Source organism: Spea bombifrons, chromosome 3, assembly GCF_027358695.1.
Source record: "Spea bombifrons isolate aSpeBom1 chromosome 3, aSpeBom1.2.pri, whole genome shotgun sequence".
NCBI classification, from domain to species: Eukaryota; Metazoa; Chordata; class Amphibia; order Anura; family Pelobatidae; genus Spea; species Spea bombifrons.
In genome coordinates this window covers 103,316,865-103,344,054 of record NC_071089.1, presented here as the reverse complement: position 1 = coordinate 103,344,054, position 27,190 = coordinate 103,316,865, and the positions used below count along the sequence as shown (strand labels likewise).

At 40.9% G+C, this 27,190-nt stretch overlaps 1 protein-coding gene across 3 annotated transcripts in view; it reads left to right on the top strand.

The window, feature by feature from the left end:
- The window catches only part of TFDP2 (transcription factor Dp-2), a 40,314-nt gene extending 16,418 nt beyond the window's left edge, over positions 1-23,896 (top strand). Inside the window, exons 3-12 of one of the 3 annotated variants that reach the window (XM_053460568.1) lie at positions 2,583-2,707; positions 3,161-3,208; positions 4,437-4,599; positions 5,621-5,764; positions 6,440-6,508; positions 7,635-7,786; positions 8,371-8,537; positions 12,222-12,330; positions 12,445-12,619; positions 23,771-23,896. In XM_053460568.1, coding sequence (XP_053316543.1) covers positions 2,583-2,707; positions 3,161-3,208; positions 4,437-4,599; positions 5,621-5,764; positions 6,440-6,508; positions 7,635-7,786; positions 8,371-8,537; positions 12,222-12,330; positions 12,445-12,604 — 1,137 coding nt within the window. In that variant the 3' untranslated portion in view covers positions 12,605-12,619; positions 23,771-23,896. Of the gene's footprint in view, positions 1-2,582; positions 2,708-3,160; positions 3,209-4,436; positions 4,600-5,620; positions 5,765-6,439; positions 6,509-7,634; positions 7,787-8,370; positions 8,538-12,221; positions 12,331-12,444; positions 12,926-23,770 lie in introns of those variants that run through there. The other 2 variants (XM_053460567.1, XM_053460566.1) reach the window with 2 other exon arrangements.
- Positions 23,897-27,190: the final 3,294 nt, after the last annotated feature.

Genomic DNA, 27,190 nt, shown 5'->3' with positions numbered 1-27,190 from the left:
TATATAGGCAGTGGGTGTTTTGCTTACTGTGTCGCTGATACTATATTACAAACCCACTGACCCTCTCTAGATACCTTTTTAATGAAGCACCTGGGTGGTAGGAGAGGTGATTAATCCCGAAGTCTTATCAGAACCTCAATATGTCTTTTGTACAGGTAACGAGCTGAGATTAGGAGCACTCTCTTAAAGGGAGTGCTCCTAATCTCAGCATGTTAACTGTATAAAAGATACCTGTCCACAGAAGCAATCAATCAGATTCCAAACTCTTCACCATGGTCAAGACCAAAGAGCTGTCCAAGGATGTCAGGGACAAGATTGTAAAACTACACAAGGCTGGAATGGGATACAAGACCATCGCCAAGCAGCTTGATGAGACGGTGACAACAGTTGCTGTGATTATCCACAAATGGAAGAAACACAAAATAACTGTCAATCTCCCTCGGTCTGGGGCTCCATGCAACGATCATGAGAATGGTGAGGAATCAGCCCAGAACTACACGGGAGGATCTTGTCAATGATCTCAAGGCAGCTGGGACCCTAGTCACCAAGAAAACAATTGGTTGTGAAAGACTGAAATCCTGCAGCGCCCACAAGGTCCCCCTGCTCAAGAAAGCACATGTACAGGCCCGTCTGAACATCGCCAATGAACATCTGAATGATTCAGAGGAGAACTGGGTGAAAGTGTTGTCAGATGAGACCAAAATTGAGCAAATAAATTATTTGAAATGCATTATTCTGGATTTTTTTGTTATGCTGTCTCTCACTGTTGAAATAAACTTACCAACCTGTCAGTGGGCAAAGTACAAAATCTTCAGGGGATCTAATATTTTTTTCCATCACTATAAATTTTGGGGTGCTGCTGAAATGATTACAATAAGTACATCCAGTAAAGCAAAAATCGGCACACACCCAACTGAGATCAGAGAGTCTCCCGTCAGGAAGGAAGTAGGAAGCATTAACATCTTGTTTGTGTACCATGGAACACAAGTTAAATGCATTGCTTTAAAAGAAGTGGATTTATTTAGTGAGAGTGGCAGAAAAGGAAAAAAAATAAGCCTCGGTACATTTGAACAAAGCTAAAATATTTGTGTTTTTTTTGGTGTTTCCTTAAGGAGGGAGCAAGCTGTCAAAACATGTGTGAGAGATTCATCATCACATACAAGAAGCTCATATATACAATAATGGCACTATTGGTAAATATGAGCAAAGAATGTTGAGAAAAATTAACTTTATTGTTTAACTAACTAATACACAAAAATAATCTGCGCTGATCGATATCACATCGATAACACAATACAGGTTTACCCCCCCAAAAAAAACGTGAAATATTGGCACCCAATACTACCTTCTTTAGTCAATATATCGGCTCTGAGTCTTCTCTTATAATGAAGAGGTTAGAAAGTGAATCTGAGGCCATTCCTGCATACAGAATCGCTCCAGATCCTTTACATTTTGAGGCTGACGCTGGTTGACTCTACACTTAAGTTCACCCCACAGGTTTTCTATGGGGTTCAAGTCATCGTCCTACTGGAAGATCCAACCACAGACATTGAGACAATATAGACACGCATCCTTTTCCAGGTTAATTCAGAACATTTCTACTTGACAGATCGTGGAAATGAGCATTTTCAATGCTTTTGCTATTTTCTTATAAGCCACTTCCCATTTTGTGAAGCTCAACAACCTTTTGCCGCATATCACAGCTCTAGTCCTTGGTCTTTACCCATTGTGATGAATGACCAAGGTAATTTGGCTTATGTGTTACCTAATATTTATACCCCGGGAAACAGGAAGTCATGGTTGAACCATTTCCTGTTCCTAGTCATCCAAAAAAATTTGAAATATCACTGGGAATATACTTCAACTGTAGTTTTTCTCATATGAATTCATATGGGTGCCAATAATTGTGGGACACAGATATTTAACTTTTTTTTTATATATATATATAAACTTGTGTTGCGTTTACAATCGTTGGATATCTATGCGAGCAGAGTATTTTTGTGTATTTTCTGAAGAAAAAATCAAAGGGTTAAACAGTTAAGACAATTTTTACAGCTGCCTTTGCCCATATTTACCAAGTGTGCCAATAATAGTGGAGGTCACTGTATATACAGCACACACCCATATCATGAATAAGTAATGAGTAAGATTGCTGAGTGGTTATTTGTGTATATGTTTGCACCAAAACCTATGGCGTTAAGTTGCACCTAAATGGACAGTTACCACCAATCTTGGTCCTTTATGTGCCTCTCTGGGCTTTTTTGTACAGTCCTTAATGTATTGCAACGTGTCATGTCTTATAGATTTCTTGGGACCATACCATGAGTTGCCAACCTTTCCTTTTCCTTAACAATTGTGGTAACATTCTTACTATTTTCTGAAGTATTTTGCGAGCTACAGTCATAGCTCTGTGTTGGAGCTCAATGTGTCCTGTATTTGGTATCTCTCATGTAAATCTTAAATACTGGCCTTTTCGACTTAACCTTAAGTTTGGTAGTATATCTAAACCGATACATGATTCTGTGTTGTGTTGTGTCGTATTGTTGGAGTGTTTCTTGATAATGTTTATATATTTTTTAAAGATTATAAGCACTCCTCAGAGGTTGAGCGCGGGAGGAGATCTTCTCATAGGGAGTCCGTTCGCCGTGGCCAACACAACCATGGTTACTCAGAGCCACATCACAGAAGCTACCAACTGGATTCCTGGGTAATTAGAAACCTTTTGATCTCTTGCTTAATTGTTCTCTGCATAAGGTTCTGCCTGTATTTTCTTCCCTGTATCTGGTGCCTCTTCCACTGAAGTTCATAGACTAAATTGTGAAAAAATATCCTTACCACATTAACAATACAGATCCTATACATTAAGCAGACTAACTGCATTCTTCAGTCTTTTGTGGGAGAAAATTGCCAGAGTTGGCTCCTCATGATGCATCAAAAATGGTTTTTGAGATTTTTTTTTTCTTCATATCACCATGTCTTGCGTTTCAATAAAAAGGCTATATTCTCTATCTTCAGCACCTCTGAGTTGTTTTGTTCCATCTCCCGTCCGTGTTATGTCTCTCACCAGCCTCCCTGTATTTTTTATCTGTTGTATTTCTCGCTCACGTCTATATACCAGCTGAAATGAAGGTCATATTTTTCATTATTAATTTTTCCAAAGGGACCGGAAGCGTGCCCGGGAATTCATAGAATCTGACTTCTCGGAGAGGTAAGTAGATAATACCTTTCACTTACAGGAATAGCTAATTTATACATATTTGGAATTTGTTTATTTTCCTATTTTCTGCATAATAAAGATCCTATCTGTTGGGATATACGTCAATGGTCATTGACCCCTACAAACCACTGGAAATAAGTTTTGGAGTGCAGAAAAAAAACCTGGGAAATGAACAATGGAAATATAGAAATAAACACAGCAAAAAGAAGATTTGCGTTTAAGAGAAAGTAAAGTCCGAAATTGAGAATGCTGGAAAGATCAGAGAAATATGGTGACTACCGAGACACTTAGGACAGAGCCATACTTGCCGGTGGAATACGATTTCAGTTCCCAAAGACCTTTGCAAAATAAAATATTCTTATTAAGTGTTGCTTTATGCTCCGCGCGATTAGATGATTTATGCAAATTAGATTATTAAATAGACTTGGCAGGATTGCTAATTCTTTTCTGAGAGCGGTACATTTTGGATGGTTAGGATATGTAAAATCCTGGCAGTACTTCCTTCTGCTATTCCTAACAAGGAATCTGGAACTAATTTCTCTGGATGCTTCCTATGACCCACTGGCCACTCTGGCAACCACTTGTCAAGGAAAGTTTATGTCATCCGGGGCACATCTGTGGCCTTTGGATACCGAATCCGCAGACATGTATAGTGAGAATGAATATATGCAGACACATTGTGGCTCCCAGAATTCTACAGGCAGTACTTTTCCAGCAACTCTCTCGTAGTTAACTCCTTACTACCTGCCTTTATGTACAAAATGATAAAGAAAATGTCTTCTTAAGGTAGTGGTTACATTTTACATTGAGTCAGTCTTATGGATAACAGCAGTGCATATGAAATTATGTTTGTATCTGAATATTTCCATTCCCCTTTTATATAATTCCCCAATTATCGTTGGTATATCGAATTGTTATACAATCATTTTCAACATATCCTAGTCATTTCTGCACAAAACAGGTTACTATTTTTAAAAACAAAGGGTAAAAATTGTATATTAGTTGGCAGCATATATGGTGGAAATCTTGAAGGTGCCAGTGGAGTTGGCAGGGATATACAAAGAAATGCTTTGCTGAGCACACTGGCACTCAGTAAAAAGTTTTAAGAACGTAGAAAAGCTTAGGGGGAAGATGGTTTTTTTTAGGTTTCAATCTCTTTTTCAATCATGTGTGAGCCTGTATTATCATCTTACCAACGTGCATTTTTATCAACCCACAGCAAAAGGAGCAAAAGAGGGGAAAAAAGTGGAAAGGGCCTAAGGCATTTCTCCATGAAGGTCTGTGAGAAGGTTCAGACGAAAGGAACCACGTCATATAATGAAGTGGCGGATGAGCTGGTGGCAGAGTTTACCGCCTCTGCTGGGCACCTAGCCACAGACTCTGTAAGTGCAAATCTCAAGTCAGCGCTGTTTTGCTTTATTGTATTAATGGCGTGTTTACTAAAATATTAAGTGGTACTCTAGGTGGTTGAGGATCATGAAAGATGTAACTGAGCAAAGCTGGTGATGTCTACCTGTTGTTGTTCAGGAGTAATTCTTATGGACAGTTATTTATTTCAAGTAACCCTCTTTCTTTCTACCCATGTCTGCCCCTCTCACCAGTTATGAACAGGGACATTGTCCTGGTCTGTTTTGTTTGGTCACATCAACCTCTCTAGTGACCTCAACTGATGAATGCCTGCTGATTTCTCAAACCCCAACCACCTCCACCCCCACCCCATGTATGATGGTCACTTTCATTTCAGAGTGACCACAACGTATTATAAATAGACAAGTACTAAAGATTGAGAAGAGATTACTTATTGATTTATAAAGTGCTATCATATCCCGCAGCATTCTATCAATCTATATGCGTAGTATTCTGAGTGTTGTTGGGAACGCGAGGTTCCCTCATGTTATAAGTGGAAGCTCTAGCCTTTGGATTTCTTTGTAAGACACAGGGAGCCTTGGGTTAAATAGTTCATTTTAAAGAACCCTTTACCTGGGAAATGACAGAAAGCAAGGCCAGCACAAAATGGTAAAGGTTGTAAGGATAACTTATGAAGCTAGATTTGAGTATTATTGCCTTATCCCACTGGAAAGATACTTTATTGATATTTACTTTTCGAAACTTCCTCGTTAAATATATAGGAATAGATTTTAGAATAATAAGATAGTAGTGTAACTAAAATGTTTGGAACAATGGGCAGGGAAGGAGATCTAGGTAGATACCCACACCTGAAACCAATTGAGATGATGCCTTACCATCATCCACCAAGAGCATCTGGCTCGCTTGTCCACTGTAGACATACATGCTTTAATGTATATGCATAACTGTGTCTAAGACGAGGTCAAGGATGAAACTAGAGTGGGTAACATTGTATTTACTATGTATTTATGTATTTGGTTTATTTTTACTTCTCAGGCCTACGACCAAAAGAACATCAGACGAAGAGTTTATGATGCTCTGAATGTACTTATGGCCATGAATATTATCTCGAAGGAAAAGAAAGAAATTAAGTGGATTGGTTTACCATCCAACTCTGTTCAGGAATGTGAAAATTTAGAGGTACGGTAGTGTTTACTGCTCCCCACCTTGATTATTGGAAACCTGGGCCGAGAATGGCTTTGGTTTCAGGTGTATTTTCCGGCTGTATTCGTGCTGTGGGCTGATGTGCGGCCTGCCTTCCGTTGCCTTCCGTGGATGCATTCTGGAAGCTCTGTGGCGTGAGTGTAGAGCTCAGAGTAGGGCATGAGTAGGTACAGCTCTCACTTTATATAACTGGAGTGGTGGAAATTTAACGGCATAATTTTCTTTAACTTTTTTTATTGAGTGGAGGAGGTTGATACAGTGAGGGAGTTTAAACATGCCATGGGACAAGGCCAAGGACTGTGGTTTGAGTCTTTACAGCAGGAAAAATCATCGGACTAGATGGATTCGTATGTGCTGTCAAATTTTTTTTATTTTTTTTTAATTTTTTTACATTTTTGGAGCATACATAAAATACAATCTGTAAGTACATGGGTCACATCAACATAAAAGATACAGCCGACTGAGTTGAGGGTGCACTGTGTGTTTTCAAGCATATTGAATGCAAGAATAACCCTCCAGGCTGGGGGGACAAGCAGAAATGTTGTTGCAAAGTATATCCCTCGATGGCTGAGATTGTGCTGTCAAATTATATGTTTCTATAAAAGGGGACAATTGGCATAATGCATGGATGTTGTCTTTGTCTTACTTCAGACAGAGAAACAGAGGAGAATAGAACGCATTAAACAGAAGAGGGCACAGTTACAGGAATTGCTCCTACAGGTAATGTTTTCATTTATGTTCAAATGAGAACCAAAGGTTCCTTTAAATCATGGGAAGCGAGCAAAGAGCTCTCGGCTCCTAGCTGACCGGTCTAACTTGAATTGTATTTCACCAAGAGCTAACTAGCTACCTTTTGGCTACTCGGCACTAAACCGCTGCCATGAAACACTTTTAAGAATGTGCCATAAACCGTCTTGATTTTCTTGGAGTGGTGGCTTGGATTATATTAAATTGTATAATTTAACCCCTTTGTTACTTTCTGGCTGCTTTGGTGTGTGCTGTTTTTTGGTCTTATCTGGCCCCTGGTCTGCATTTGAATAGCCTATACCTAGACCACATAAATATATATTTCTAAAAGGGGTCTTTTGCTTATAGATCTGCTTTCAAGTGTGTGTGTATATATATATATATATGTGTGTTTTATATTTGTGAATGTCCTATACACAAAACTGCAGAGACAAAAACAATTGGAAAACTCCAATGCGTTTTCTCTACACGGTGTACTTACGGACACGTACACATTACATGGGTTTTATGTCTTCGAATTGGTTTTCTTTGTAAATATGCCTCATGTATGTCTCTGTCCTGGTAACAACCCTCATTCAAAATGCCCCCTTTGACTTGTCCGCATATTTTGTTCGCTGAGACGTGGGTCATGTGAACCCGCAGTCACAGAGCCCCGCTCTAAACAATAACTTTGAGTCCTAAGGGGAGCAAGAATGGGGTGTTGGACAATGGCGACTTTGTTGTTTTCTGTCGGATATAAATCTTTCTCGTTTTCACGTGGCCGCCATTGAATAAAAATTGCCTCGAATACACTAAGTGGGTCGGAGTTATATTTACAATGAACAATAAAACACTCGACAATACAATAACGTCATTGCATAAATCTGTTAAAATGATTTCCCATGGGAATGACAATTATGAATGTAATGCACATCATTTAATTTTTATGCTGTAAATTAATTGAAATTTAAGGCAGCTGTGTTTTTGTTGTTGTTGTTGCGGTTGTAAATAAAGTAAAAATAAGTGTCGTATCCCAGCATTTAGTCTACTAAGGTCATTGGCTGACTTGAAGCGTGTACGCAACGTGTTAATGGAATGTTATGTTCTCTTTCTTTTAAAGCAAATTGCCTTTAAGCACCTTGTTCAAAGGAACCGACAGAATGAGCAGCAGAGCCGCAGTCCGCCCGCTGCAAACTCCACCATCAAACTTCCCTTCATTATCGTGAACACCAGCAAGAAGACCGTCATAGACTGCAGCATTTCTAGTGACAAGTGAGTGCTTTGAAAACCGCAGGGTTTGTGTCTAAATATCATAACTTGAGGTTCATTCAAAGAACCCAGAGGAACCGGTGAGAGACCGTGCATCATGTTGACTACGCATCATGCAGGGCCAGCTCGCTTTTCTGCTTGTAGAATCTCTGATGGGTTTGTAGTTCACAACATATAGTTCATTCGCCAGGATCTTTCACCTTAACTGAACTTCAAAGCACGGTTTAGAGACTAACTTAAGTTGAACTGTATAAGAAAGTTGCCATTTTGGTTTGCCGTTTCACTTGATATGAAGGGTCAATACAGCGAGCGTCTCGTGCAAGAAGCGTTCTGCTGGCCCTTCAAAATGCAAACTTCGCAAGACCACACAGCCAGTGGCAGGTAGACAGAGAAGTCGCTCATATGTACTTTTCCACGTTAAAGTAGCCACAACCTAGGTGTTCAGTCATTCAGCTCTATACTGCGCATATCGGCATTAACTTTTTAATATAAATAATGCACTTCGGTTTGGATAGTAGCTCTTACGTCGCTATCTCTATACAAACGTGCAAGCTGTATTCTGACACGGTGTGGTGTGTTTTTTTCAGATTTGAATACTTATTTAATTTTGACAACACGTTTGAAATACATGATGACATTGAGGTCCTCAAGAGAATGGGGATGTCATTTGGACTTGAATCAGGAGTGTGTTCACCGGAGAACCTGAAACTTGCCAAATCGTTTGTACCGAGAGCCTTGGAAGGATACGTGATGGGTAAATAAAATGTTGCCTATTATGTGTGCTTCTAACATAGGTACGGGGAGCCAGTGATCTGTGCAGCAATATAAGATATCCCGCTTCAGTATTTACCTTGTATGCCGCTCTTTAAGCCTAGGGTTCATTTGGCAGAACTAGATGAATAGGCCTACTGTTTCTATCAAATGTTGCTATTAAGTACTACTGGTTGATCCTCCCATAAGCGCACCTTATGAGAGCAAGAGCAAGCTTAGGGTTAATGGCGGCTGGGTGTAGTATTTCCTTTGGCGCCCCCTCCGACCATAGATAACAAGCAAGTCCAGGTTCAGGAGATCTGGGCCCTGGAGCAGTAATTCACTTGAATCGCCGAATGTCTTTCAAACATGGCGATGCTGCTGGAAAGAGCGTTTAAGAAGGGAGCAATGATCGCTTCCTTCACACAGCCCTTGTTGCGGAAATGTCAAGGCAGTGATTTTTTTGTGTGTGTGTAATTCAATTACCGCCACAAACTCATAAGAAAGGCTGGTTTTAGAATTAGTGCATAGAACGTGTTAAAATAGCCCCCAAACAACCCGACAACCCAATGCATGGGGGGTATCACTGTACTCGGGAGAACACAAAGCTACATTATTGGTTTTGTTTATTATTAACCTTTTAAATTCTCGGTAAATGTATACATGAATTGCAATCTGTGTGAAAAAAAAATCACCCAAAATTTGACCTCTTTGGCAAAGTAAGGCAAAGATTGATGGCAAAATGGCTGCGTTAAAAGTGTCCCAAAATGCCCCAAGTCGAATACCCTGGGTTGTCTACTTTTTAAAAGTGTGTACATGTCGGGAGTGATTCATAGATTTATGACAGATATCACTGTTACAATGTCACAATCACTCATTTTGGAAAACAAAATGTGAAAAGTATCTATATTCAAACAGCAATACGTTACTTGCACTTATTGCCCTATAACTTGCAAAAATAAACTCGGAACAAATATTTTTTTTTAGCTTTTTGTTGACGGGTAAACGATTTTTTAAAAAGTTAGAAAAGGTGGAGGTTTTAAAGAAAGCACTCCTCTGTCTTCATCGATCTGTATTGTTGTGTTATATAGCGCCATCAGATTCCGCAGCGCTGTACAAAGGGTAGACAGGGCATAACAATTAGTATATAACATAACAAGATGGCATACAGAAACAGGTGAGGAGGGCCCTGCTCAAATGAGCTTACAATCTATGTGCTGTAGGGAAATCTCTTTCACCAACGGCAGGAACATATACAATGTTTTTTAGCTAGTTAGGTGCCCCTGAATGTACTGACTCTACCCCCCCCCCCCCCTTATGGCAGCCCTGGTTAGAGGGGAATTGGGCAGGCAGTGGGCAAGGATTAAAACTCCACTCCCCTGCCTCCATCCAGAGAGACCCGGAAAAGCAGTGCTTGATCCGGAGACTCCAGGTCAAACCCAGAGATTTATCCTGCAACATTATGTTCACAGTCCTTATATACTTTGTCTAAGCTTCATACGGTTCATATACATGCCTATCTTATTCGTAATTTTAGAAATAGGCAATTTGATCGCACTGTGGGTGCCAGATTCTGAAAGAGTTAACATGGAAATGGGGACAGGATTTGGGAATAGCGATGCAGATCATGTAGCCCCTGTGAGGTGGGGGAATTCTGCAGCCCGGTATATTGTCTCTGGAATGGGAGAGAGCCGGCTGCAAACTCATTGTGCATATTAAACACAGAGCTGGCTATTCATCCCCCCGCCGGGACATTTCTGCTCACTCAAAGCACTTTCTTGTAAATCACTTAGAGGGGAATCCTATTCATGTTTACCGGATGGTGCGCTTAGAGGCTACGGTCGAGGTTATTCCTGCACAAATTGGTTCCTTAGATTCTTTACAATATTAAGCAATGTACTTTACAGATGATAGGGTCTACGTTTTAGCGTTGCATCGTATTTTATCCCAGAAATCATTGGTTGAATATTGAATGCACTCTATGTATTTTTAATCCTTACCTGGTTATGAGCTCTGTTGGAGAAATAAAGGGAACTCATTTATTGTATCTCTCCTTTCTGTATGTAAAACCTCCCAGAATTCTGTTCAGAATAGTAAAGAGCGTTTAATGGCTCAGTCGACGGCAAGAGCAAGCAGCCATCATCACATCAAGGAATCCTTAGAGAATAGCATATTATTTTTCATTTTGTTCCACTAAAAACAAAAAGCACAACTTAATGGACCGTGGTAAGCAGTAAGAGGTGATGGGAAGAGCAGAGAAGAATTTAGGATGTTGTCTCCCATGTTCGAATGTACCAGAGATGACCAAGAGGAAGCAGGAGAAATCTCTAAAGTGGCCCAACTATATGTCTTACTCTGGTTTCATAAGAATTCTTTTCTAAAGGTTTATGGAGGCTTCAGGAACAGGTAGTTACATGCTTTGCTTTTTCAAACCATACCATATCACGGGCCATAAAGCACGGTGACCAGGTAACTGCTGAGAGGGAAGGTTTTGGTATATCGAAAATGAGACGATCCCTCCTGCCACATCAGGTGTATAAAAAAAAAAAAAAAAAATCATCTCAGGCGTGTCTCGCCCCAAAAGTGAAGATGCTCTCAGGAGCCGTATATCCTGTGTCTGCAGTGCAGAACAGTAAGGAGTCAACTGCACAGCCTGCCGCTCTGTCTTGTCCGTATGTTATTTATCTTTACTGAACTTCTACATATAAACAAAGAAAGAAGATGACATGCGTCGTTACATGCTATAGCAAGTAGTAAAAGGGTTTTTTCTGCAGCTATGTTCCTTTATTGAGACTTTTGAGAGATATGAAGGCCACTGCAATCTTCTCACAGCAAGTTACTATGAGAACATGAGGTTAGCAGGAAACTCCCAGGACATATATAAAGATTGTGAAGCTACAAATAAACACAGCCTCAAATCCCACACATCTGGAGGAGTATTACTCTTTCTGCCAGATTTATTCATTGGTAGTTCTGCACCTTATTCCAACTGTAGTATTAGCTTTTTCTTGTGAATTGTAAGGGCAGACACAACTCAACTGTGACATATGTCTAGCATGCTCATGCAGCCTCCAGCAACGGGACAGAGATAAAAGTACACAGGGGTGTAACAGGGTGTGAGAAACATCAGCAGGAGTCATGAACATTTGTGAGAACACGTCAAGAGGCTGGATATGGTGGTACAAGATAAGAACTTGTGAGATACGACATAAAGGTCAATGAAGGCGATGACACAGCATGAGTTTGGCCAGGAAGGTCCGGTCAGGAGATGGAATTGCTATCACAATGGATGTGTCCTATTTTTTAACATTGATATGTACGTCCCCTCTCATTCCAACTTTTACTGTAAAAGAATTGCAACTTACCGTTATTGGGGAAAACGTATCTGTAATGAAGCCCTGGAAGCACTCTGTTGTGTGCCACCGCTTCAACAGCCAGATCTACTTGTTGGAGGCATCACCGGCCAACACACAAGTCTCGCGCGACTAAGCAGGGATCTCAAGGCTTCCATGGAGTGGGTGGATGACACATGCATCAAATAGGGTGTGCTTCCATAGATCTGCTATCTAGTTGTCCATAAACTCTATAATAGAATGTTAGTTTGGGGCTATATGTTTATACAGTGTGTACAGGTATTGTATTATATATAATTTGATTTATTTATATATTTTCTTCTATTTTGTATTAGACATGGCAACAGGATCCTCATCATGGACAGATCAAGGGCTGAATTTCAGTACATCACAGACGGTCTCTGCAGTGAACACAGCCGGCACCACCACTTTCTCCCAGCCTAGGTACAGTTTGCAGCTGGATGGATAATGCATGGATAATGCATGTCTGTTTTATGTCCACAGTGTTGTCTTCTTTCTCACCACTTTATTACCTCCCTCTTTATCTGCTCTCCACAGTGTGACTCCAGGGTTATTTTTTGACACAGAAGTATCTCTCACCACCAGCAGTCACCACTCCAGTTCAGGAACATCTCACTACACAGAGTCCAGAGGAGAGACCCCTTGTTCTTTTGACGATGAAGAGGATGACGAAGACGATTCATCGTCCCTGGAGTAGAGAGAGAACACAGGGGTACAAATACAAAGCTCGGTCTTCCAACCTGGAGACTGTCGTAGGAGGGAGCGCACATCTGTATCCTCTGACAATATTATTATTATTATTTTTTTATTTTTTTTTGTATGAAGAAGGCTGTGGAAGAAACAGACTGTGATCTACATGCTGGCATCTTGTCGCAGTAATTATGTTTATATATATAAATATATATATATGTCAGAGTTTAGCAGTCGGATCCTAGAGAGTCAAACATTAGCTCTGCAAGGTATTTTTTATCTCACAGACAAACTGCTGCTTTAACTCCATCACTGCTGGGGAATTGCTCTCGCCTGCTTTGGCAGTTTGCGCGTCTTACTGCAACTTTGAGCAGCACGGCTTAGATAAAGGGGTTGCCCACTTCTCCCGCGGAAACGTTAAAATCATAGTAAGTTTGAATTTCCATAATAGGGCTTTAAATGGCTGCTTTAAAGGGATCAAAAGGATTAACTCTTTCAGTGCCAACATGGTGTGAGGAAAATTGTGTATATTGGACAATGACAGGTCTGTTTCACATTGCCTTTGAGAATGCTGTCAGCTTCACTGAGCTCTTGCAATAAGTGTCAGGTTTGCCCTGGACATTGCCTAGTTGAATCAGTGGGGTTTTGTGAGTTCCCTTAAGTGTTGCCCTATGCATGATACAGGGCCAGCTCAGCTTGGCTGTCAATGTACAGTGAAGTCAGTCTTCAACTAACCTGCACAAACCGTTGTTTAATTTTTTCTTACTGTTGATGTGATGCATTAATATTACATTATAAAATGTTATGGTCAGTCCACTAAATGTTAGTACCAACATGAACAGTGCGATTGTCGGAGTAGCTAGAATTGTGGGCTCCTGAGTAGGCAATAGACTGAAAAACATAAAATAAAAATATTGGAGGCTTACATCTTCAGAAAACAGGTGTACTTCGTAATAGCTGTTCCTGCCTGGCTAAAAGCCTCATTTTTATTTGTAAATTGATATGTTCTCCAACGTAGGCACACATGATGGTGTAATTACAAAATCCCATGTTTGGGCTACCTAGCTAGGTGGGTATCGCCGTTGCATCCAACTAACCTGAACTGTATACTGATGACAAAAATGGATATTGGCTGTATTGGGCCCAGATATGTGAAGTCTCAAGACGCATGTGGTACCATGTGGACCAACATTCATAAAGTGTACGTAAGACATTTGAGGTCTTCAAAAAGCTTATGTGACACTACATGCTTCCGGATGTGCACTGGTCTTCTAAATGGTATCACAAATGTCCTTCGAGTATACATTCATGAGAAATTAATTCTTCTTGGTCCTGCCCTATCAAGTTCAGCTTCCCTTTGGTAAACAGGCCCCATATTAATGAGGGGGGGTTCTGTCCTCATAATCTGTACTGTATAGAATATTGTATGGCAAACCCTGCATTAGAATTCTGTATGGCGATAATTCTAATGCTGTGAGACGTTCCTCTCGTAAAGCCCTTCCATTAATGCACAAGGCCCCCTAAATCGAGTCGATCTGTTTTACTGGTCGATATTTTGATTCTGTACAGTAAATGTAATAAGTGATCTGTAAAAAGTTAAAACTTTAGGTTTTACTTCTGCATTGTATTACAGGCTCCAATTTGGTTTTTGGGATTTTTTTTTTTTTTTTATCAGATCAGAATTTTGTATATCTGTAGCAGTACTTTTTTGTTTTCTTTTGTTTGGATTGTATTATAATAAAGCCTCTAGATTTATTTCCCCAACGCTTATCAAATGTTTAGCTCCGAGGACCAGTGATTGGTCAGGATTTCGAAGCAACACGTGCTCGGTGATAAGTGAAATGGGCCATATAGATTTTTTATTATTATTATTTCTCAGAGAATCTTTCCTGTAATTGTCTTAGTATTTATACACCTTCATAGTAATAAAGTATTTTGTATGTAATTGCATTGCCCAGCCCTGATTTGTTGGGTTAGTACAAAGCATAGTGTAGGTAAAGTTGGGTAGTGTAGGATGGTCCCTTTAATTTTCCTTGTGCCCAGAGGAATGGTTCTATGTGAAACCCTCTGCGGAGCTCCTTTTCTCCTTTACAGTCTCCTCGTTTTAGTCTCTTGTGCAGCCTGGTGTGATGTTTGCACGGGGGTTAGCTGGATTCTGCAAGGGGAGAATGCTGAAGGAGCATGGATGTTGGGAAAGTGAACAAGCAATATGCGTGTTTCTGGGCGAAGCATTGCATTGGTAGAGCTATATAAATCATGCATTTTTCCTTTGTATGCCTGGTTTATAGGAGAAACAGGGGTGGAGATATCTTGAGACATTTGGACTCAATGGGTGGAGGACAGAACCTATTTCTTTAACCTAGTGATAATATACATTTTCCCTTTCATCTGGATCACTGTATCATAGAAGGATTAGCCTTTTTCGTTTTACCCCACCGATGAGAGCTGCCAGATTTGTAGATGTTGTACATTTAATATCTAAATTCCTTCTCCCTCCTGTCCTGATGTTACTACGTAACCAAACAGACGCTCAGCGGTTGATAAAGTACATTGAAGAGAAGAAGCTAAACATTCTAGTACTTGGCACAGCTATTAAAACAATACATTGTAGTGTTATCATTGTTTCATTCCCCATTCCAACAAGTAATAACCATTACCTCTTTAAGTATTGATTTCCTTGTGTTGTAGAATGCAAACACCGTTACTTCCAAATAACAGCATTTGTATCGGCCGCATTGTACTTTCGCAGTTGGTGGACATCGCAGGGCAGAGGTGCACTCCAGGATTTATTTGCTTGAATTCAAAATTCAGCCCCTCTTCTGCCGCTATATTACCCCTGTTGCGTTGAAACATTGTATTCGGGTTCCAAAACAAAAAAAAGATTAATTCACCTGATTATGTGAAGTTGGCGTGAAAGCTTGGTCTGATTCTACCTGTCAGTTTTCCTTGAAGTGAACACCTGAGCGGCGTTCTGGTCCACGGGGAGCTTTTTGCCAAAGAGTACATTTACAGAGTGCTTTTACCCAATTAAATTGAGTGCTTCCTATTTAACTCTGGTCCCAGAACTCTGGTATAAGCTAACAAACTCCTTTTGCAATATCCAGACCTATTAAAATAAACATCAGCCTGGTTGACAAGTGTGGGTAGAAATCTGGCCAAAAATGTCCCATTTGCCTGGCATTGGATCATGGCAGAAATAGATTCCTAAACCTCTAAATCCGTGTATCTCTGTTAGGGTATATGAGAAAGAGAAGATGCAAGGAATGTTGACACTGTGATTTATTAATGGATCGATAAGCTATTACATTTGAAGGGGTTCAGTTAGTAATATGAAGGCCTTACTGAGGCCATCAACAATATTTATAAAATGTTTTCCCCAAAGCACAGTACTGCACACCCTGGCTTGTGATGCACAGCTGCTGGGGACAGTATGCCGAATACACAGCCCGGTCATTGATGGAGGAAGCCTATAGTGTGCACAGGCCGTCTTATGCAGCTGTCCAGCTTTAATCAATCATGTTTAATCAATGAAGTGGGAGTTTGCAGGAGAGTTATGGTTACAACTCAATGGGGTATCGTCACTAAAAGGAGAGTGCACACTCCCTCACATCACTAATCCTTACTAAGGGCCATGCCTAGAAAATGTCTTCAGAGCTGGCCCTGCTTGATACATAATCCAATGTGTGAGATGACTGAAGAAATCTCTCCTCTCCAGCAGACACGTTCTTCCTGCAGCAGAAGCTCGCAGAAGATGGCTGCTCATAATGTATAATAGAGTCAAGAAACTCAAACCTTGCTCTCCTGCGAACTCCACTGACTTATCCATCATGCATGTCCAACCCTAGCATCCAGACTCCCACGTGAATAAGTCCCATGGCCCTACGCCAACATATAGGGTCATAAGTTGTGGTTTATAACCTGCTGGAAAGTCCAAGGCTGTTGAGCACCATCCGTCAAACACCTACAGCATTGGAACATGGCTGAATCTGGGTCAAGGCAAGGTGATTTTTTTAGGTTGTATCATGTCGCATTGCTGTCTGCTAATGTTTGATGGTTCCAAATGTAACTGTCTAAATCACTTCTGGAGTGTGACGGGAGAAGTCATTGTAATAAAGATGTATTTTATTTTTCAAATAACTTTAAAAAAAAAAAAAAAAAAAAAAAGCTGCTTGATTGAAATATTTATCTCTGTTGCACTCATTCGTTTCGTCTGGCCAGTGTAATACGTGCTGTTAACTCCTTTCCATGCTTGAGTGATGATTGTGGACAGGGGCGTACCTAGAGTATTTGGCACCCGGGGCGGATCCTGTAAGTGGCACCCCCCCCCCAAATGTAAAGACATCTACAAAATTATGTTGGCAAGAATATTTATTGCACCAATTTGTAAACTGTATGTCAACTGTAAACAACAAGAAATCTGAAAAAATAAATTAAATAGGTTTAAATAACATTTACTGAACATATAATAGTGCTTTCTTTAATAACCCCCCCCCAAAAAAAAACAAGAAGACCTAACAAATGAGTGACAAACATTACAAATTAAGTACTGGCTAAGCAGCTAAAGACACTATAAACGAAAAAAAAATCTGATATTATAATCAGGAGTCACCAAAACATTGTTCTCTTTTCATTTAAGCATTTGCATATATAGTGGTGTTGCCATGTCGACTCATGATTATATATACCATATGAACCAGACACTGACTGTGGTATAGCATGACACCTATCACTATATACTGAGCCAGGCAGTGACGGTGGTACAGCATAATGCCTATCACTCTATACTGAGACAGACATTGACGGTGGTGCAGCTTAAGTAATTTCATTATATATTGAGGCAAACATTACAGTGAAACAGCATAACTCCTATCACTATACACTGAGCCAGATACTACAGTGGAACAGCATAACACCTATCACTATAACTGAGCCAGATATTGATGGTGGTACAGCATAACCGCTATCTTTATATACTGAGCTAGACACTTATAGTAGTACAACATAACTATCATTATACACTGAGGCAGACATTGACAGTTGTGCAGCACAACTGCTATCATTATATACTGAAACACGCGCTGACAGTAGTACAACATAACTGTTTCCATTATATACTGAGGCACGCGCTGACGGTGCTACAACATAACTGCTATTATATACTGAGGCCCACATTGCCGGTGATACAGGATAACACCTATCACTTTATACTGAGCACACATTGACGGTGGGGCAGCATAATCCATATCACTATACATTGAGCCTGACATTTACAATAATGCAGCATAACCCATATCACTATATATAAAGCCATTGATGTGGTGTAGGCCTACCACTTCAGTGTCTGGCTTAGTATATAGTGGTAGGGGTTATGCTGCATTATTGTAAATGTCTAGATCGATGTATAGTGATAGGGATTATGCTGTACTGCCCTCAACTGCAGATCAGGGGAAGACTGTGAGAGTCAGTACAGCCTTCCCTTCTTCTGACTGCACCGTGACATTGGGAGGTCCTCTCCCCGTAATCATCCCCAAAGTCCATTTGTCCCCTACGTCACTAAACCACAACTCTCTTTTAATTACTCCCTGTAGTTCAGGTGTAGATCAAATAAACAACACATGGAAACAGCACGTGTAACTGAATAAGACATAAATATCCTGTATTTACAGGTATACATAAATAATGTATGGAAACATAGCATTGCAGGTATAAATCAACAGAACACACAAACCCAGCATTGCAGGTATAGATCAACTGGAAATCACTCAGCACTGAAGGTATAGATCAAATAAACAACACATGGAAACAGCACCCCAGGTATTGATCAACTGAATAAGACATACAAATCCTGTATTTGCTGGTAAACATAAATAATGTATAGAAACATAGCATAGCAGATACAGACCAACACATTAACACACAAAGCCAGCTTTGCAGGTATTGATCAATTGGAATTCACATAAAAACTCAGTATTAAAGTTATAGATAAAACACCCTAAATTACAGGCATAGATCACAGATTGCACACCCCAAAGCCAGCGTCCACATTGCCCACATAGAACCTGACCAGCACCCTGCGGTGGGGGTGCAAGGCCTCTGTCTCCCAGCTCTGCCACTGTACGGAACAGTATAGAGTGATGGGAGTTATGATGTACTTTAGAGCATAATTATAATGAAAAAGACATTGGAAATGGTACAGCATAACACCCATCACTCTCACACATTTACCAATCCACACTTACCAATCCACAGATTCCACACATACCACTCCACAGATTCCACACATACCACACATACCAATCCACAGATTCCACACATACCAATCCACACATACCAATCCACAGATTCCACACATACCAATCCACACATACCAATCCACACATACCAATCCACAGGTTCCACACATACCAATCCACACATACCAATCCACAGGTTCCACACATACCAATCCACACATACCAATCCACACATACCAATCCACACATACCAATCCACACATACTAATCCACACATACTAATCCACACATATACCAATCCACACATATACCAATCCACACATATCAATCCACAGATTCCACACATACCAATCCACTCTCACTGTCACTCAGTCTTAATGAATGATTTCCTACCTTCTTTTCTACCTCTTTTCTTCTTACAGCAGTCTTCCTCTTCGCTCCTCTTCTTCTGTCTTCTTCCGGGTCAGAGGGCACTGTGGGCGCGGCTTCAGTGCCGCCGGGGTTTGTTGTCAGATCCCGGCGGCACTGAAGCCGCGCCCACAGTGCCCTCTGCACAGCAGCAGTTGCCGTGCGGATGGCAAGGGAGCAGTATCGGAGGTCTTTAACAGACCTCCGGCTCCCTTGAGTGATTTTAAGCCGGTTCAGGGGAACCGGCTTAAAATCACTCAAGGGAGCCGGAGGTCTGTTAAAGACCTCCGATACCGCTCTCTTGCGAGCCTGCTCCTCCAGCGGCGGACATTACTGTCCGTCTCTGGAGGGGTGCCGGGTGCCGGCAAGTTGGCACCCCCCTGATGAGCGGCACCCGGTGCGGACCGCCCCCCCCGCCCCCCGCTAGGTACGCTACTGATTGTGGAATATAGGCGTTACAGCAGTAGATGGGTTAAATGCTGTAAATGCTTGTTATTTTTTCATAAACAAAGATAATGTAACATACTAAATGTTTATCCCAGTAAACACTTTTTTTTTGTTTTCATATGTCTAGGAGTCTTTATTTATGAATTGCTTCCTGTATAATTAATACATAATTCAAACGCTTTAAATATTTTATTTCACTTTTATGTTCAACACAAATACTCTCCTACCCTTGATCCTCTGGCACTCTCCAAGCTTGCCCTCATGGCCTGGAGTCCTTCCAGAGATCAAAACATGCGCGCAACCTAATCTTATGAATATTGATGTTGCAAATGGACTCTGATGTCCTGCACAGAAGCCACATATTGCTAAAAGTTCACAAAGCATAGCCTTATTGTTGGCAACATACGACTTCCGCATTGGGCGTCTGACATGTTATGGTCCAAAAACTGGTTGGGAGAGGCGACAAAGCTATGAAGAAAGAAGATAAATCAGCCTGTGCCCATGGAGCGAACCAGGAAAGCTTCATGTCACTGCTTCACCTACCTGCTCGGGAAACCAGGTACCCCATTTACCGGCTATACACAGTTCTACCACCAACTAAACAAAAGGAAAAAGTAGTGTGACTTTCTCTTGAGAAATCTGGAGATTTTACAGCATTTGAGATTGTAGTTAAATAGGGTATCGGTCTCCTTCTGATGAGTCTGGGGCCACAAGTTCTTTCTGCTGATTTCACACAACTCAATGGCTTGTGAAGGGACCAAAATGTAGAACGCAGATGAGAATATGCAAACTGCCCACCAGAAACCAGTTAGTTCAACGGTTTGAAATAAAGCAGAGTATGAAATGTAAAAAAGACTTTAGTGTTTTGGAAGACGCTTTTGGTTTCGGCATCAGTATATCTTTATTAACATTCTACACGGCTCTGCCCGCTGCAGGAGTAATACATACGTATATACGTACATACATACATACATATATACATACATACATCATCTACCACAGGTTTAAATGCAACTTTCACCCTCATCTCCATATTCAAGACCCCCCATAGGCCATACCCTCATGTTACCAACTAATGCTCCAACCAAATGAATGTGAGGTCTCATAGCGTGCCGTATAAATGATCTCTCCTTAATCTCCGGGGGGTACCTTCTTGACAGTGTAAATCTCACACCCCCGCTCATTTCCGAGGGTCTATAAGCCACTGCTTCTGACACCAAAAAGATGATATCAAATTGAGAATAAATAAATACAATTTTGGTATGGTTTATTAAGAAAACCTCCCATTAAACCACGCATGTCCACCTTCCCTGTGGATGTTAATCATCTTTATTTGTGGTGCTTTTTTCACAACATTATGTTTACAAATAAAAAAATCATTAAATCAGTAAATGGGTTACTTGGCCTCTGCCGTGAGTTAAGGGTTAATATTATATGGCTTTGACTGTTGTCACAGAAGGTTTATTAACAGAACTGCTGAAAGAACAGGAAAGAAAGTATAGCTGACCAGACAAAGGAGAATTTCCTCCATCCTCCTTACTGCCCGATTGCCATTGTATTTGCTGAAGTATACACTTCCCATTGGCTTCAAGGGCATCGCACGAGAACAGTTAAAGGAGACTCCCACTATAGTTTAATATTCCTTTGTTATTCTCCTATGGTTATAAGGGTGATATTTGTAAAAATATATATATATGTGTGTATAATGTATATGTAGTAGACATGTGCAGATGGGGCAAAACCAATTCCGACAATATCTCATTCTCTCTAAATGTTTCCCTGCCGACCACTTACGGATCTACTTCATCTCCTATTTCGTATCTTCTCCCTTCTCTTTTCCTTTCTATCTTCATCTGCATCTCTGCAGACATAATCTGGCAAGTTCTTTCGCCAAAATAACAACTCTTTCGGTGACGTCCTCTCTCCTTATTAGAGAATCAGGGAGAAGATGTCACTGGAAGCGTGCCTTTTTGAAGACAGTTCCCACCAGGTTATGTCCGTGCAGATGCCGACAAGATAGAAGAGAGATGAAAAGGGAAAAAGATATAAGATGTGTGAAAGAGTGAACCAGTGAGAGTGTGTGAGTGAATGTGGGCCCACATATTTCAGACGAAAATTCTGAGCTTTTTGCTTTGTTTTTCTACAGTTTGTGGGGGTCTGGCCTCGTTTTTGTGACTTCGGACAAATTGCCAAATTTAACAAAATTTGCTATTCGTACGAATCTAAATGCACAACACCGATTGTCATGTGATGCAGGATGCCGTCTTTATTTGCAACAGCATTCTGGCTTCACGTACAGCGTTTTCGGGGTTCACAACGGCTCGTACCACCCATAGAGTCCGTAGTCCGGCTAGGAAAGACGACTTACAGCGGTAACAGACACCAGGTTTACTGCATATAAATCACACCGGAGAACGAGACACCCATCAAAAGCTTTATGTAAGTATTCATGTTCTTCTATCTCTAGTAACAAAAACGTCTTTGTACAATGCTGAGTACTCAACCGTACGGATCACCCCTGTCACGCCAACTTCTGTGAACTACAATTCCCATAATCCTCCAACAGTTAAAGGTCTTCGGTATTAGGAGTAAATGTTCTCTTTTGTAACTCACATAGACCCAAAGCACAAATCAGCTTTGAATATAACTGGAAATGACTACAACCTGTGGTCTCTGATACCCCAAAAGAAAAAGGTCATGAGACATGGGTGAAACCCGGCACTTGCGATGATCGTGTAAATGTTCCAGCTAGTCCAGCACAGAATGTATTGCCGCTGTTTGTTATTTCTGATTTTTTTAATGTTTTCGGGAATGCACAATCTTGCCAATATGTGTGTCTAAAACTAATGCCGCTCTGAATTATGTGCCACAGCAGACACAAAGATAAGGACACGGTACGTGATGTTTTTTCATTACTTACTGACGCAGTATTTTATTTTCCTGCCGGTCCTCTGTGTTGTGGAGGGCTTTGTAACGTTTACTTCGTAGGCAAACTGAATCGGGGATGAAGTAGAAAATTGCAATCTATATTTGCTGATGATAAGAACAAACAGATTAATAGTGTTTTTTTATTTATCTACACCTCTTACTCCAAAAAATCTACTAATATAAACCTACGGAATACAGCCAACCTACATAATGCCAAACGCCTGATGCGTTTCCATTACTGGTGCTTTCTTAGACTAATGGAGTTGAAGTGGTTGGTGAAATGAAAAATGCATTAATCACAGGATAGGAGACAGGAACGTTGGCTCTGCTTTAATACACTTGAAATGCCATCAGGCTGCTGTCAGGTGAAAGTCCAGGAAGGTGATGTTACAGCCAAGCCTGTATATATATAATATATATATATATACCGTTCTATATATATATATATGTTATTGTGCGGAAGATTTAGAGTAAAAGAAAGAAAAGGAGGTGTAACTAACCCTGTATAATGCATAGTCCAGTCAGCGATCTTAAATATGCTTTATAAAGGGCCATCTAAGAAAGCTGCAGCAGAAGCTCACTGGGAGCGGCTCTTTAGAATGCCAAGGGAAGCCAGAGAGCTGAAACTGAAACTTTCCTGCAAGCTCTTCTGCCCATTCCCGCTTTAGCCTATAAACTCCTATATGTTCCAACCGGCAGAAGCAAAGTAATGGGAACAAGCCGATCTATCCCCGGGGGTGTTTGCATTGCTTGCTCCGCCATACTGAGGGACATGTCAAAATATAAACCTAAGGATGAAAAAACAAGGCTGGACATTATGCATTATTTTGGTTGGTAAAGTAAGCAGTTATCTTTGGGCACTTGCTCCATAAACACAAGTGAATGTGCAAAATGACAAAGAGAGCACCAGACACTTGAGAACAAAAGCCACTCTTCACGGAGTACACGCTGTATGGAGCTCCATTGAAGTATAAGGCCTTGTTTTCAGTGAATGGCCAGAGAAAAAGGTCTGAATAGATTTTCCACTTTATTAGGTACGGGGGACAGATAGTTCTCTGCCATCGGCTTCCTTTCTTCTGTTGGTGCTGGTCTTGGCAGCCGTCGCATCCTGTGTAGTTTAAAAGTATTGTTGAAACAATATAATTTCTCTTCCCCAGCACACGGAACACATGATTTTACTCCAAATACCATCACGGAAGAATAATGTGTGATCGAGGAGACAAATCAAGCTGGTGGATTTCAAGATTCACACAACAGGAGGACCTACAGTCTCTAGTAGACGTCAACAGAGCTTTCTCATGTAAACACAACGTACTTTTCACACACCTTTTACACTTTACTCACAGCACTGCACGGGAGCTGGCACTGGGTACGAGGCATGAACGGGACGCGTGACTTCTTCTGGCTTCCTATCCATGGAAGAGGACTTTGTCTCCTCGCACCCTCTACTCATAAAATGACTATGAATGATTTCCTTAGCTGTGAGCATTCTAAATCAAACTTGGGAGCAGACACCTCTTGCTGAATAACAATTTTCTTTTAAATATTGGTAAAATTCAGTCCAGCACCAAGGGGCTGCATGTGCCTGTCATCTGCCGGTGCCTGCCCAGGCCACATGCCTGACAACCGCTGCTCCTGTCTCCTTCCTTCGTCTGGGGGATATTTTGTTTGCACTTTTAAATTTTTTTTAAAATATTGTAGAAATTCAGTCCTGTACCAAGTGGCTGGATGTGAATATCTGCCCAGTGTCCTACTGCGCATGCCTGGCCGGCCTTATCTCCTTCCTTACCCTGAGAGATCAATTCCTAAACTATTCTGACACCTGTTTATCAGCGGACATCTCCGTAAGTAGTGAGTTGACACTTGGAAGTTTTTTTTATACATATCATGCAATATTATGTTTCTATTTGCTCTTTTCTTTTATATATGCTGAATGCACCTACTCCCCACATCACTTGGAATTATAAGAGAAGTTCCTGTTTTTTATTTTGTGTGGCTAGAGCGCCCCAAGTATTGACAGACTATAGCAGGGGTGTCCAAGTTTTTTCTGCAGTGGGCCACTTCATCAGAATTGTATACGTGTGCGGGCCGCACTCATTTTTCACTGTGAGAAAATATGGCCTTTAATAAGATATGCAGATTAAAATAAAGTAAATGACACAAAACCTTTACTCTTCCTCTCACTGATTTCTGGGCCTAGAAAGTTTTGTGACTACAAATTCAGGATTCTGGATAAGTAAAAATGAAATAGTTCTATTTATCCTAGGGATGCACCTAAATGAAAATTCAGGGTTCACTTAGCCGAAAACGACCCCCCACCTTTAAAAATAATAAAAAATCCCACACTTTTAATAAAAGTAAGTTGCACACCAAAATTGTACAAAAAATATAACAACAATGTTTATGATATATATATATGATTGTTAACAGCAATCACAGGCATACCCAGATTCCAGCATGTACTGGTTGCCTGGGCATGATAGGAGTGTGATTGCTGTCAACAATCATATATAAATTAATATTGTTATTGTATTTTTTGTCCAATTTTGGTGTGTTAACCACACTTTTATTAAAAGTAAGTAACACACCACAATTGGACAAAAAAATTCAACAATATAACTTGGCATGATAGGAGTGTGATTGCTAACAGCAATCACACTCCTTTTATACCCAGGCAACCAGTAAATGCTGGAAGCTAGGCATGATGGGACTGTGATTGCTATTAGCAATCACACTCCTATCATGCCAAGTCAGCCAGTACATGCTGGTGCAGGGTGGCTGTAAGTGATGTGTATTGATGCTTCCAGCAGTATGGGGTCTGCACAAGGGGGGCAGCTAGCCAGGTTTCAGCATGTACTGGCTGTCACAGTCCCATCATGCCTAGGTTCCAGCACTTACACATCCATGCTATCACACACACTCATTCATTCATAGATTCATTCCCTCAATCATGCATACTCATTCAAACACCCTCCCCCACCCCCTTACCTGCACTGCAGCTCTCTGGATGCCGCTCACAGACTTCAGCAGGGGGCACGGCCTCCCTCTGCGTTCTCTTGTACTGCACAGAGGAAGCAGGAAACTGGAGCAGAGTCATGTGATGTCACGTGAACTCTGCTGAGTTCCGCTTCCTCTGTGCAGTACAAAAGACCCTCCCACAGGTAAGCAGCAGGGCACTTGTGATCCTGGTTGCCCTGGCTGCCGATCTCACGCGGGCCACACCTCAAGGTGACGCAGGCCGCATTAACACACCTGAATGCTCCAAACCAGCAAACTGCTAAAACTTTGGTCACACTTGCTGATGATCGATTAATCTAGGGCATTTCATTAGCAGCACCTGTCTGCTTCTTAGCATCTTAATTCCTATGGACTCAGTAAGGGTGTACTTAGTTTTTCACACATGGCTTCTCCATTTTGGATTTATTTTTGATGAATAGAGAGTTACACGGTGTAATATGTCACGTGTTGGTGTTCATCTGAGGTTCTATTTACCTAATTTTTAGAGCTTCTAAGGAACAGATGATTGTTATATCTATGTAAAACCATAGAATTTAAAAATGCACATACATACGCATTAAAGCTGGTTTTCAAACAAAACATTCTTTGTTTTGGAGGTTTAAGTTGCCAATTCAGCTACTGTGTGAAATGTAACACTTTCATAAGTAAACACATTAGAAACATTCCTAGTACTGTTAAAGGTGCAAACCATTCCCAAAAAAGAATTCTTTAATCAAGTAAAAGCTTGCCCTACTCAATTTTTCAGTGAATGTCTGCCATACAACACAAAAGCAGAGATTGAAACTTTTCAACATATTTTATTCTACTAGGTTACCTTTACTTGTGAAGGTCATCTCAATATGGTTAGCGTTATAAAACTGAACCAGACAAGTTTGCCCTTCACACCCCGACAATCATCATGTAGCTCTTGTGTTTTTCTTAGACATCCTTCTCAAGCTCGGGAATCTCCCTGGTCTTCCAAAACACGCAAGCAATTAGACATGTCCTGCTTTAGAGCGGATCTTCGATAGATCGTTATACTCAAACACCGAATCTCTGTAAGGTTCCTTACACGGCTTTACGACAACTCGGTCTTCAGTTAACCCGAGGGTGGTTTTGGTGGAAATACCGCATGTTTATCTACCTCGCTGCAGCAGCTGCACTATATATGCCCTGGAATGAGTGATTCTCTATTATTACATTGTTAGAACAAAACCAAGTATTTTTAATACATTAAATTGTGCTAAAGCAATAATTATGGTTTATGTGACACTGGGCTCAAGTGTTTCAAGAGTGTAGGGTCTGTGGAGGGCAGAACAGAATGGGGGGGGGGTGATATATGTTTCATGAGATAAATAAGCAATAACAGACCCAAACTAAATGGCAATGGCGGAGTGTGAGCCAAGCAAGAGAAGCAGGGTGCTGGGTTGTATAGCTAGCGGCATTAGTAGTAGAAAGAGTGGTGGTTCTGCCACTTTACAGATTCTCTCGTTACTCCTCACCCAGCGCATTGTGCACCACGACCTATCACAGGATCTCCCTAAACTGGTTCCAGTGCACACTAGGGGGTAGGGGATCTG